Consider the following 12,923-nt stretch of genomic DNA (forward strand, 5'->3'; position numbering starts at 1 on the left):
TGAAGATCTTGATCATTCACAAGTTGAGGTCCAGCAAGTGAAAGCAAGCCTTAGGGATGTTGAGAAATTCATTTAATCATTCAAAGATCAGCTGAACAAGTCAAGGGAAAAGAGAAAATAACTTGTTGATAAGTTGAAGGAGAAAGAAAGTCAAAAAATTGATGAAGAATCCCTAATGGAAAAGACAGAAGAATGTGAGAAGCTAGCTAGAGCTAATGTAGTCTAGAAGAATGAGATGGAAGACATTATGATGAGATTGAAAAAGGAGAATGAGGAAAGGAAGAAGAATGAGGAAAATCTTGCTCAGTCCTTGAAAGACAAATCTGAAGAATGTTGCTGACTTGAGAATGAGAATGGACAACTAAAGCTTGACCTTAAAGACTCCAGACAACATGAGGAAGATCTTAAAAGACAGATCATTCTTATTAAATATGATCTTGATGTTGCAAATGATTACAAGGAAAATTTCTGGATTAGCTCAGTCAGACTAGATGAAATGCTTGAAAGCTAGAAGAATGCTAATGACATAAGACATCTTGGATTTGAGAAAGGTGAAAGCTCCAAATCAGCCCAGAAAAAGAACAATTCAAGAAAGCCTCCGATAAGGCAACCTAATCCTCATAGTTTCAATGGTAACTATTTTTTTTGCAATAAATTTGGTCATATGGCTAGTCAATGCAGATATAGGATGATCAATAATGGTCCATCTTTTACCAGTCAATGTTTTAAATAAAAATAAGTATGGTCACAAGTCAAATGAATTCATAAGTATGATGAATAACGTTCCAAATAGAAGAAATGTTAGATGTTATGCATGTGGTACGTTTGGACATGTTGCTAATTGATGCAAATCAATATGAAATCATATGAACTTCAGGCCTAAACAAGGAAATGTTGTTTTTTATGCTTACAATAAATCCGGTCATATTGCTAAGTACTGCAGAAGCAGAAATGTGAATAGGAGAGGTCCGAAAGATAAGAACAATAATGTGAAGCCAAATGAGAAGGGAAAAGTGAAAGTTGAAGAAATCAGAGATCAAATGAAGAAGAATTGGGTAAAGAAGAGCAATAATGATACAAGCAATGGGTCGACACCTAATTCCGATGTTGGAACCTCATCCTATAACAAACCTAAGGCACCTAGCTTTGGGGGAATTTTTCATGAGAATATTATAAACCCTATGTTTGAGATCTGTGCCTAATTTTGGCAACCTGAAAAAGTTGTATATAATGATTGATGGTCTATTGGAGAGATTTATGGAAGAGTATGAGTAGATTTGAGGGTCCGTAGAAGATTTTTTTGTGATTCAGGGTTTTCAAAATGTTTGGGGTAGAATATATTTAATGTGTCATAAAGTTAAGTGTGTGGAAGATATAAAGGTACTCTTACCTCTTATTTATCATATTTTCTTTCTGAAGAGAAGCATATGAGAAAGTCCTACGAGATATTTCCAAAGCAATCAAGATTGTGAAAGTGATTCGGTCATGGAACCCTAATCTAGCATATAAGGTATTTCTCTGCAAAGATTATGAATTTGATATTTTTGAGTATGATCTTCAGTTGTGTAGATATTTAAAGGAGCCAAAAATTGCTAGAAAGGTATGGAAGGGAGGAGAGCACTATGCCTAGAATATTGGATTTTAGCTAAGGCAGTCGAGGAGGCAATAAAAAGAAACATACCTACAAAAGATGTCAAGGAAGCCAGGCGGAAGGAAGAGTAGTTTGAGGTAGTCAAGATTGAGTTATCTTGTGTTGCTGAGAATGTTTCTTTTGTTTCTGTAGAAGTAAAGTTGGTCAGAGGTAGTGACTGTTGTTGAGGATACACATATCCTTCGTATTAGCCTAGAGATTGAACTCCTATGGAGTCTGAGGTAGATGCAGAATAGATGGTGGAATCATAGGAGATTCAAACTAGGGTACATGTTTTAGAAGCAAGAGACACTATAGGGGTAGTGAGAGAGTTCAAGGAGGACCACCAAGAATAGTTGAGCTGGACAATCTTATCAGTTCGATACTTGTGCTCATTTTTAGTCTCTTGTGAAGACTATAGAAGTTTAGATAAGGAAAGGAGTTAGTTGCAAATGAATTAAGTAAGTTGATGAGTATGATTGCTAATGATAGAGATTTGTTAGACACACAAATTTTCAAGGGTCACTATCTAAAGGTGGAATTGTCTTCAAAGCATGTTTATCATCTGAGGATATAGAGAAGTAGGTTATGCAGTTTGCAAGCCAATTAGCAAATCTATTTTGAAGTGTTTGAAGTAGTTGGGTTAGCAATTTGAGTTCTTTTGCAGATGTATTCAAGTTTGTGTAGATTTGTGGAGTCATATTATTCATAGTCATTCTATGTGATTTCTAGTATATCTTTGTCAAAGGAAGAATAGTCAGTGTTGTGGTTCAAATGTTTAGATTTCTGAGTTTGTCAAAAGAGATAGGACAACTATGTTGGATATTATTGAGTTGTATGCATGATCTAAGGGGGAGAGAATCATGGTTTGCATATATGTCTTTTGCATTGATGTAAAAGGGGGAGAGAGTCCTGTGAAAAAATATCTTATCCTTTGCTGATCTCAGGGGGACATTGTTGAGAGTTATGGGAGATTGTTGTTAGTGGATTTCTTTCTTTACATTGATTATTTTTCACATCATATGTTATCATCAATGTCAAAGGGGAGATTGTTGGCTATTGTTGAGAAGTTTGTAGGAACAATGTTTTGTCATTGATGTTAACATATTCCTCTATGTGTTTCAGTGTTGTAGTTAGATTAAGTAAGTTGGTTCGGCCACTGTATTTCAGATGAGTTTTTGCACATTAAAGGGTTTTGAGATAAGTATTTCAAGTTGATTTAGCAGAATTTTTTGTGGTTCGCATGATGATTTCATTAAGTTATGTGATCGGGTATTGCGATTGGTTTTTCATTCTTCAGTGTTCTGGATTTTGCTCCGCATTGCTCTAGAATTGCAATATCTTTGTTTGCAGATTTGGCAGAGTGTTTGGGACGTTCAAGTGTGTCCTCAATTCAGATGGTTTGTGATTTGGAAGTTCACAAGTGAATCTTTCAATGTTGCAGTCGATTGAATTAGTGTTCTTGAGGCTCTGTATAATAATGATGGAGACTCTAGTAAGTGGTGATGTTGCGGTTATTGTTGCAATAATTTATGATGCTTGTGGATGTTTCTAGATTGTGTTCTATTGTGTTGGTGGTGTGTGTTGATCATTGTGCGCGTTAATGATGTTTTTTTGGTCCAATGGTGTTCTTCGTGTTATGTGATATTCATGATGATTGTGGCATGTGAAGATGTTTGAGGTGTAATTATTGGACGTGTTTCATGTTTGCGGTGGTGATTTGGGTGCTTAATATGTCTTATCTAACATTGTTTTGGTCTACATGTGCATTAGAGTTTGGATTGAGTCGACTTGGTATTACACATTTCATTTGTGTACTATGCATTTTTGGGTCGACATGTAGAAGATCTAATTTGATGTTGTGAATGTATAAGAGAAATTTATATTATCATTTTTTATATGTGCAGATATGTGGTGAGTGTTGGTAATCGAGTGTGTGCAGTCCTTTGTGCACAAGTGGAAGATTGGTGCTCCGGAGTGCAGCATAACAACATATCAGAGCAGTGTATGTTCCAGATGTGCAATTTGATATATGAGCTCAACTGGAACTATTTCCAGGCATTCGTAGATTCTATTTATTAGTTTAATGACTTCACATATCTATTATACTAGATTTGTAAGGTAGGGAGCCTTCCACATTGTAGTCCTTATTGTAATTTGAGCAGTGAGCTCTAAGCAACGTGCCTAAATACATGTGCATTCCCCTTTGGAATATTTTACTTACTCTTGATAGGGTATTATCTTATTGTGGGTAGGTTCCCACCGTGGTTTTTCCCTTAACTGGGATTCCACATAAAAATTTGGGTGTTATGGTGTTCTGGTTCTTTGTTTTATGTGTTTGCATCTTTCTTTTGTTCCATTGCATTAAGTGGTTGCAGAATCAAATTAAGAATGTTAAAAATTGCAGAACATTGATTCACGCCCCCTCTCGGTGTTCCTTGATTCCACCAATTTCAATTAGAGCCTAGTTCCTCGGAAGGATTCTAACAACTTGAGGGAGGTTCACGAAGATAATTTAATCAAGTTTGGTAGTCTAAAACATCAACTTATTGTTGCACTTGAAGATCTTGATCATTCACAAGTTGAGGTGCAACAAGTGAAACCAAGCCTTAGGGATGCTGAGAACTTCATTGAATCATTGAAAGATTAGTTGAACAAGTCAAGGGAAAAGAGAAAATAACTTGTTGATAAGTTGAAGGAGAAAGAAAGTCAAATAATTGATGAAGAAGCACTGAAGGAAAAGATGAAAGAATGTGAGAAGCTAGCTAGAGTTAATGCAGTCCAAAAGAATGAGATGGAAGACACTATGATGAGATTGACAAAGGAGAATGAGGGAAGGAAGAATAATGAGGAAAAGCTTGCTTAGTCCTTAAAAGAAAAATCTGAAGAATGTTGTAGAATTGAGAATGAGAATGGACAATTGAAGCTTGACCTTCAAGACTCGAGACAACATGAGGAAGATCTTGAAAGATAGATCATTCTTATTAAATATGATCTTGATGTTTGTTAATGAGTGCAAGGAAAAGTTTCAGATTAGGTCAGTCAGACTTGATGAAATGGTTGAAAGCCAAAAGAATGCTAATGACACAAGAGGTCTTGGATTTGAGAAAGGTGAAAGCTCCAAATCAGCCCAGCAAAAGAACAATTCAAGAAAGCCTCCCGTAAGGCAACCTAATGCTCATAAAATCAATGGAAACTATTTTCTTTGCAATAAGCTTGGTCATATGGCTATTCAATGTAGAAATAGGATGGTCAATAATGCTCCATCTTTTATCAGTCAATATTTTAAATACAATAAGTATGGTCACACATCAAATGAATGCATAAGTATGATGAATAAATTTCCAAATAGAAGAAATGCCAGATGTTATGCATGTGGTATGGTTGGACATGTTGCTAATCAATGCAAATCAAGAAGAAATCAGATGAAATTTAGGCCTGGACAAGGAAATGTTGTTTGTTATTCTTGCAATAAATCCGGTCACATTGCTAAGTACTGCAAAAGCATAAATGTGAATAGGAGAGGTCCGAAAGACAAGAACAATAATGTGAAGGTAGATGAGAAGGTAAAACTGAAAGTTGAAGAAATCAGAGATCAAATGAAGAAGAATTGGGTGAAGAAGAGAAATAATGATGTACAGAATGGGTTTGCACCCGATTCCGGTGTTGGAACCTCATCCTGTAACTAAGCTAAGGCACTAGGCTTCGGGGGAAGTTTTCATGAAAATCTTATAAACCACCTGTTTGAGATATGTACCTGAATTCGGTAGGTTGTAGAAGTTGTATTTAATTATTGATGGTGTATTTGAAGTTTCTAGAAGCGTATGAGTAGATTTGAGGGTCCACAAAAGATTTTTGTGCGATTCAAGGTTTCTGGAAGGTTTGGGGAAAAATGTAGTCAATGTGTCAAAAAGTTAAGTCCTACGAGATATTTTGAAAGCAATGAAGACTGTGAAGGCGATTCAATGAAGGAACTCTAATCTAGTATATAATGTATTTATCTGCAAAGATTGTGAATTTGATATTTCTGAGTAAGATCTTCCACTGTATAGACAGTTTAAGAAGCCAAAAATTGCTAGAAAGGTATGGAAGGAAGTAGAGCACTATGCGCATAATATTGGATTTCAGCTGAGGTGGTTCGAGAGGCAATAAAAAGAAATATACCAGCTATAGAAGATGTCAAGGAAGCCAGGCAAAAGTAAGGGCAAGTTGAGGGAGTCAAGATTGAGGTAGATCATGTTGCTAAGGATGTTTATTTTGTTTCTATAGAAGTAAAGTTTGTCAAAGGTAGTGAATGTTATTGAGGATACTTAGATCCTCCAGATAAGTCTAGAGATGGAACTCCTATGGAGTTTGAGGTAGATGCTGAATAGATGGTGGAAGCAGAGCTGATTCAAACTATAGTACCTGTTTCAAAAGCAAGAGACACTACATGGGCAGTGACAGAGTTCAAGGAGGAGGACCACCAAGAATAGTTTTGTTGGAGAATCTTATCAGTTCAGTAAGTGCTCATTTTTTAGTCTCTTGTGAAGACTGCAAAGGTTTAGATCAGGAAAGGAGTTAATTGCAAATGAATTTAGTAAGTTGATGAGTATGATTGCTAGTGATAGAGATTTGTTAGACACATGAATTTTCAAGGGTCACTATCTGAAGGTGGAATTGTCTTCAAAGCATGTTTCTCATCTGAGGATATAGAGAAGCAAGTTATATAGTTTGGAAGGAAGTTAGCAGATCTATTTTGGAGTGTTTGAAGTAGTTGGGTTAGCAATTTGAGTTCTTTTGCAAATGTATTCAAGTTTGTGTAGATTTGTGGAGTCCGTTTATTCATAGTCATTCTATGTGATTTCTGGTATATCTTTGTCAAAGGAAGAATAGTCAGTGTTGTGGTTCAGATGTTCGAATTTCTGAGTTTGTCAAAAGAGATAGGAAAGCTATGTTGGATATTGTTGAGCTATATGCATGATCTAAGGGGAAGAGAATCATGGTTTGCACATGTGTGTTTTGCATTGATGTAAAAGGGGGAGAGAGCCCTGTGAAAAACTATCTTATCCTTTGCTAATCTCAGGGGGAGAGAGTCCTGTGAAAAACTATCTTATCCTTTCCTGATCTTAGGGGGAGATTGTTGAGAGTTATGGGAGATTGATTCTAGTTGATCTATTTCTTTACATTGATTGTTTTTCACATCATATGTTGCCATCAATGCCAAAGGGGGATATTGTTGGATATTGTTGAGAAGTTTCTAGGAACAATGTTTTATCATTGATGTATCTGGTCTTGTATCTGGAACAAGTTGTTGGTGCCTAAAGTTAATATCTTCTTCTGGATTTTCATGTAGAATAATATTCTTTCCATTGATAACTTGTGCAAGAGAGGTATGCATATTCATAATAGATGCTTCTTATGCGAGGAGAATATTGAAGATGTTATGCACTTGCTACTCCATTGTTCCTTTTCAAGAGATATTTGAGCCCATTTTTTTGACCTTTGGGGAGTCATGTGGTGTTTCTCCCTAAGTCTTTTGGATTGTTGTTCCCAGTGGAGATGTCCCTCGGAGAACCCCTCACTTAAAGTTTTATGGAGCTTCATACTACCCCATGTGGCTTGGGGCATCTAGAAAGAAAGAAACAATTGTATCTTTAGGGAAAAAGAGTCTTCCGTTTAATCTATTGCTCACAGGATCTAGAATGCTATTAATTAGAATTTTGCTTCTTGTTGTCTGTCTCGCAAGCTTGGCCTTGCTATTCCTACCCTAGACCAAGATTGTGAAATTATTAATAAATGGCACATCAGTTGGGATATATCCAAGCCTATTGTTAAGATAAAACAAACAAGACATAATGTTGTTTAGGTTCCTCCTCTGAGGGGGTGGATCGAAATCAATGTTGATGGGATGGCTAAAGGTAATCCCAGGCTGACTGGTTGTGGGGGAGTTGCACGTGATCAGAATGGTAGGCTTGTCTGGGTAGTGGCACTCCCACTGGGTACCCAGACAAACCATTTTGTTGAGGCAAATGTTGCCCACATTGGATTACAAATGGTTGTCCGAGAGGGTTTTAAAAAAGTCTGGCTTGAGAGTGATTCGCTAAACATCATTAGATGTCTGAGTAGACAAATGGATCCCAGCTGGACTATCAAGAATTGAATTCAAGAATGCCATATCATGATGACTAAATTTGATGAATTTAAAATCTCCCATGTGTATCGGGAAGGTAATATGATGACCAACTACATGGTGAACCTAAGTGTCCTGTATGCGAACACAAGGTGGTGGATGGCAAAGGATAATTTTTTCATTCACCTGTATGAACTGACAAGAAAAGACACTGATAATCTTGCCTAGTTATCACATTTTAATGATGACAACCTGCCAAGTATGTAAAGGCCTTTTGTGGGATTTGTAGCTAGGATTCAATACTAGGCTTTCTACAGTTTTCTTCACCATTTGGATTTTTTTCCTCTTGGTTCGAGTTTGGGGGCCATATCCAAATTTGGAGAGAAATTTTTTTCATTGGGGAAGATAAAAATAGGATGGAGCCTACTTCTTGCAATAAATGGGAAAAGAACAGAGAATTGTGGATGGAGATTACAGATGGTAGTCTTGTGCCCTATCTCAAGAAACTTCATGGCCAAGACCCAAAAATGACAGGAGAGTTTGTTAATGGCTAGCACAAAGGTATCCTTATGGTTTTTGGGGTTGAATTCAGAATTGACAAGGCCTTCATTGCTGAGATCACGGGTTTGTAGATGGTTGTCAAGAAGTTCTATAGGGAGAGAAAAGAAGTAGAGGAAGGCCTCTCAGTCTTTTTTGACAAGCAAAGTAAAAGAGACAGAGTGCGAATAATAGCGGATGGAGGCTATAATAGGAAAGACTTGCTATCACTTTAGGCAGACATGGCTGAAGTCATTATGAGGTACATAACCCTTGAAAAATGCTTTGATAGTATCTTTCTTATCACTTTATGATCTTGAACCACTTTAGGTATGATAGAAGAATCTTGTTGCCCTTTTATCTGTTTTCATCACTGGAGCATAGTTTAGTGAATCATGCCAAGAATAGTGATAACCCTATTCTGCATGAGGATTTAATAATGCTTATTATAAAATATGCTAAAGCCCACAAGGTTAAACCCACCCTTTAAGTGAAAACCCCCAAATCATCGACCAACCCTGACGTGCAATTTGTGTCTGATCCTGAGATTGAGGATGATGGGGGTCGTATAGCTATGGATTGGCGGGACCTCAAGGTACTAAAGGATCTAGACTATTGTCCCTTTGAGGAAGAGCCCCCCCATAAGATATCACACCTAGCACCAGTAGTAGTAGAAGAAACAAACACCCTAGATTGGTTGTCGATAAATTTAAAAATCCTACCCCCAAGTCATAGAGTTTCGGCCCACCGAATCCGAAAAAGTCAAAATTGGAAAAAATAGGAGAAGCTAAGGAAAGGGAAGAGGAAGGAATTAAAATTGACATCTCAACGTTGACCAAGTGGACCCAAAAGATAACAAAAAAGACATGGATTTTGAGGTGCTCGTAACAAAGTCTACCAATACTTAGGAAAACAGTTTTCTTTGGGTCAGCAATGAAATTAACATGTTGAAGGAAGGCATTAAGGGTATTATTGATATCTTCACTGAGAATCCCATGCCAAACAAAATTGATATGCTTCTTCGAATTACCCATAATCTTATTGAAGATGTTGAAGTCATGAAAAAGGATCATTAGTCCAGGATAGGGCAGTTGGAAAAGAACTTGGAGGAGATTAAGGGCAACTTGAGGAAATTGATCAAGATTAGCAACGAATCCATGAGCAACAGCATTGAGGGCCTTAGAAAGGTCAATGAGATGATGGCTATCATGGAAGAGGTCAAGGAGATCAACAAGAATATGATCTAGAAGAACTCTGAGCTTATGCACTCTCTGGTTTAGTTTTCTCTTTTTGTGTTGTTCTTAGTTTAGGTTTTTTGTTGGTTGTTGTATGTGTGGGCTTTGCCCTGTTTCAGTGGTTGTTTTGGACTGGTTAGTGACTGTTTCTTTTTTCTTAATTTTCTGTTTGGATTTGGGTTTTGGGTCCTTGTAAAACCTGTTTATTTTAATCAAAAACATACTTTATACAACCTTTATTTATTAGGTCAAAAGATGGGTTTTAATAAAAGAAAAAAAAATTAATTGTGATATAATAAAATGTCTTAGAAAATATTTATTTTAGGGGTGTAATTATTTCTATTTATCTCTTTTTAAATTTGTATAACATTATTTTATAAATAATAATAAAAACAATTATTCATATTTCTTTCAAATTATATAATACTCAAATGATATTTTATTCTAAAATTATATACAATGTTAAAATGATACACTACAAAAACCAGAGGCCACCTAACTAGATGTGAACATTTGCAAATATTCAATTAACTTATTTCAATTTGTATTGAAAAAGGCTACACAATCTTAGCCCACAATCTTCTATCATAATTTTAAGGAATACTTCAACTTAACCACACAATATTAGATAGGAACAAAGTTGTCTTGCAGCTTAAAAAGTGAAATAGTTTTATTTTAATATTCCCTATCCATGTTTGAGCTTTGGCCGAAAAGTAGAGTAGGTCATCTTCGCCAGGTTGTCTGTTACAATTGAGGCAGACTAAAATAGAATAAATGAAAAAACTTCCTTTGTCCACCATTACTTAAAAGCATGGTTGATTGCAGATTATATTCTAGTTTCACGTTAACTACTAAAAATGGTTTAGTCTTTAGCATACACCATTCACAGAAAACTAGAAAAAGAACTGAAGCTACATGGAGCTTCAACAAAAGAAGTAGAGATACTCCACAAGCAATGATAAAATAGTCCCGGTGATAAGATTGAACAAATATCGTTTTGTATCAAAAATGCCCATGACTCAAGAATGATGCTGGCTACATTACTAGACATAAATCTCCATGGAAGCCCTGATTTGAGTCGCAAGATGATTCTATCATGACTAGGGAGCATAGATGTGTATGGAAAGTAAATAAATATAAAATTTAATGAAGATCAAAAGCCTACAAGCGTCCACCATACCTTCACGTGGGGGCTATTTGAATTTGAACAATTAACGATGATAACTTTTAAATGGAAACGGACGACGAGAGGAACTAGGCCCACACCTGCTATTGTAAGCAGTCAAAGTTTAGAAAAAAGTTTATTTTCATATAAAATAGTATTTATTAAAATTACAAAATTTACAAATCACAATAGATTTTTAGGCTACTTTTACTGGTTTGATCCTCTTAATCTATCTTCTCAATACTCTTTTACATCAAAAATCTGCTAAAAAACATTTGTACAAATTTATATTTTGACAATTGTACTGTTTCTTATACAAAATAACCATTACTTAAACCCTAAAAATATATATGCTAAGGTTTATTTGGAAAAATGAATAAAGAGATTTATTACAATTATTCATTTCTTGAATTCACAACACTAATTTTTCATGTTTGTTAACACAACTTAAAATATACAATTGAATACGTAACACACAACTTATAATATGTGTATACGTAGCTCTTACGTATGTAACTATGTCATCGACCACATATATTATTCGCCGTTTTCGTTGAATACCTACGTCGTCGTAGAAATAAGTGACCAGTAAAAGTTGCACAAGATTAATAAAGAAAACTTAGATGAAGGATGGTCATTATCGCTTCCTCCCTTTAAAACTCAGCCGACTTGAAGAGCATAGACATCATACAATATCTCTCCCAGTGACCAAAAATAGCAGAGGCGATGTGTAAATCAGCGGAGGCCACAAACATGCTGGAAATAATTTCCCATTTTTTGCTTGGGGAAGATGACTCCTTTTCACCTCACTCTCTCACTACAAGCACTTCCATTTTAGTGGAGGAGCAACAATTCTCTGCAATTCCAATTCATGAAGAAAATTTCTTCCGTTCCTCCCCGACTCTTTGTCCTTTGAATGCGGTCTCGCATTATTGTGTTAGCGGCAACAAACGTCTGTCAAGTGACGGCAATATGACATTGGAGGAAGCTGCAAACAGCGCGTGGAGATCAGTGCGTCCGTCAGAAGAAGACAGAAAAGGCACAAAGGCAGTGACTTTGAATAACGAAGGAGAAAAACATTACAGAGGAGTGAGGAGAAATAAAGGGAGGGGAAATTTTGCTGCAGAGATAAGAAACCCTGATAAGAAAGGCTCCAGATTTTGGCTTGGCACTTTCGGTACTGCGGAAGCTGCTGCCAAGGCATATGACCGTGCGGCGTTTAAAATGCGCGGTAGCAAAGCTATTCTCAACTTTCCCCTCAATGTTGAGTCCGGATGTTATGTAGATTCCCATTCTCAATCTTCCACTTCATTAATCTTGTCAAATAAAAGATGCAGAATGAGCAAAGAACAAGGGGAATGTTAAACATTTTTCAATTAAATGCCTTACAATTAGGTGCCAATTGTACTCATCTACTGTGATGGGAAAAAAAATATACTATCTTTCAATTATTGATACTAATAATAATAATACAAAGGTATTGCAGAGGATTGTGAAAAGAATCTCATTTCGGATCTTTAATAAAATAATAATAATGTGACGTACAGACTATTGTAACTGATTTAAACAAAACATGAAGTTTGGCTTAAGCAGGTTCAAAATACTAAAAAGAAGTGTTCGAAAAGGAGAGAATGACGTATTAATGATGACGTCCGATGATAACGTATGCTTTAGTTGTAACTAATTCGGATTTTTATATACTAGAATTTATAACAACAAAAATATTGTGGAGAGTCCGTAGAATGTCTTTACAATCTTGTTTGGAAATCATTTAAGACACACAAGATATCGAGTTCATTTCTTTAATGCACATGTGTTGGATTATTTGCTATCTATGCTACAGTACCCGCTCAACTATGGTTGGTGCTGATAGCTATATATGGATCTTCATCTCGTTAATAGGTGTGAAACAACGACGCACAACTAGATATTGTAGAAAGTAGGTGTTTAGAAATCATTTTAAGACACAAGATATATAAAGTTCATCTCTTTAATGCACATGAATATCGAGATCAATGATTGATTATTTGCTATCTATAGTACTGCTAATGCTACTGTACCCGTTGTGGTTTGTGCTGATAGCTATATATAGATCTTCCCTTCAACTCTATTAATAACTCCCATATTCACCATTTTCTCTCTCTTTCTACATCTATATTTAAGAAGAAATTACTAATTCCTACAACTTGATGGCTAGGTAACTAATAAATATAAGTTGCTCCAGGTAAAATGCAAATGTCAGGC

General features: G+C 35.9%; 1 protein-coding gene across 1 annotated transcript; it reads left to right on the forward strand.

Annotated features, from left to right (window-relative positions):
* The first annotated feature begins 11,405 nt into the window (after window positions 1–11,405).
* Window positions 11,406–12,044, forward strand: LOC131069958 (ethylene-responsive transcription factor ERF105-like). The gene has a single exon (XM_058005504.2). It carries the CDS (start codon window positions 11,406–11,408, stop codon window positions 12,042–12,044), a length of 639 nt encoding a protein of 212 aa, XP_057861487.2.
* Window positions 12,045–12,923: the final 879 nt, after the last annotated feature.

This window comes from Cryptomeria japonica, chromosome 6, assembly GCF_030272615.1.
Source record: "Cryptomeria japonica chromosome 6, Sugi_1.0, whole genome shotgun sequence".
NCBI lineage: Eukaryota > Viridiplantae > Streptophyta > Pinopsida > Cupressales > Cupressaceae > Cryptomeria > Cryptomeria japonica.

What these genes read in the sequence shown, in the direction of transcription:
- LOC131069958 (XM_058005504.2), top strand. Translation starts at nt 11,406, where the DNA reads ATGTGTAAATCAGCGGAGGCCACAAACATGCTGGAAATAATTTCCCAT.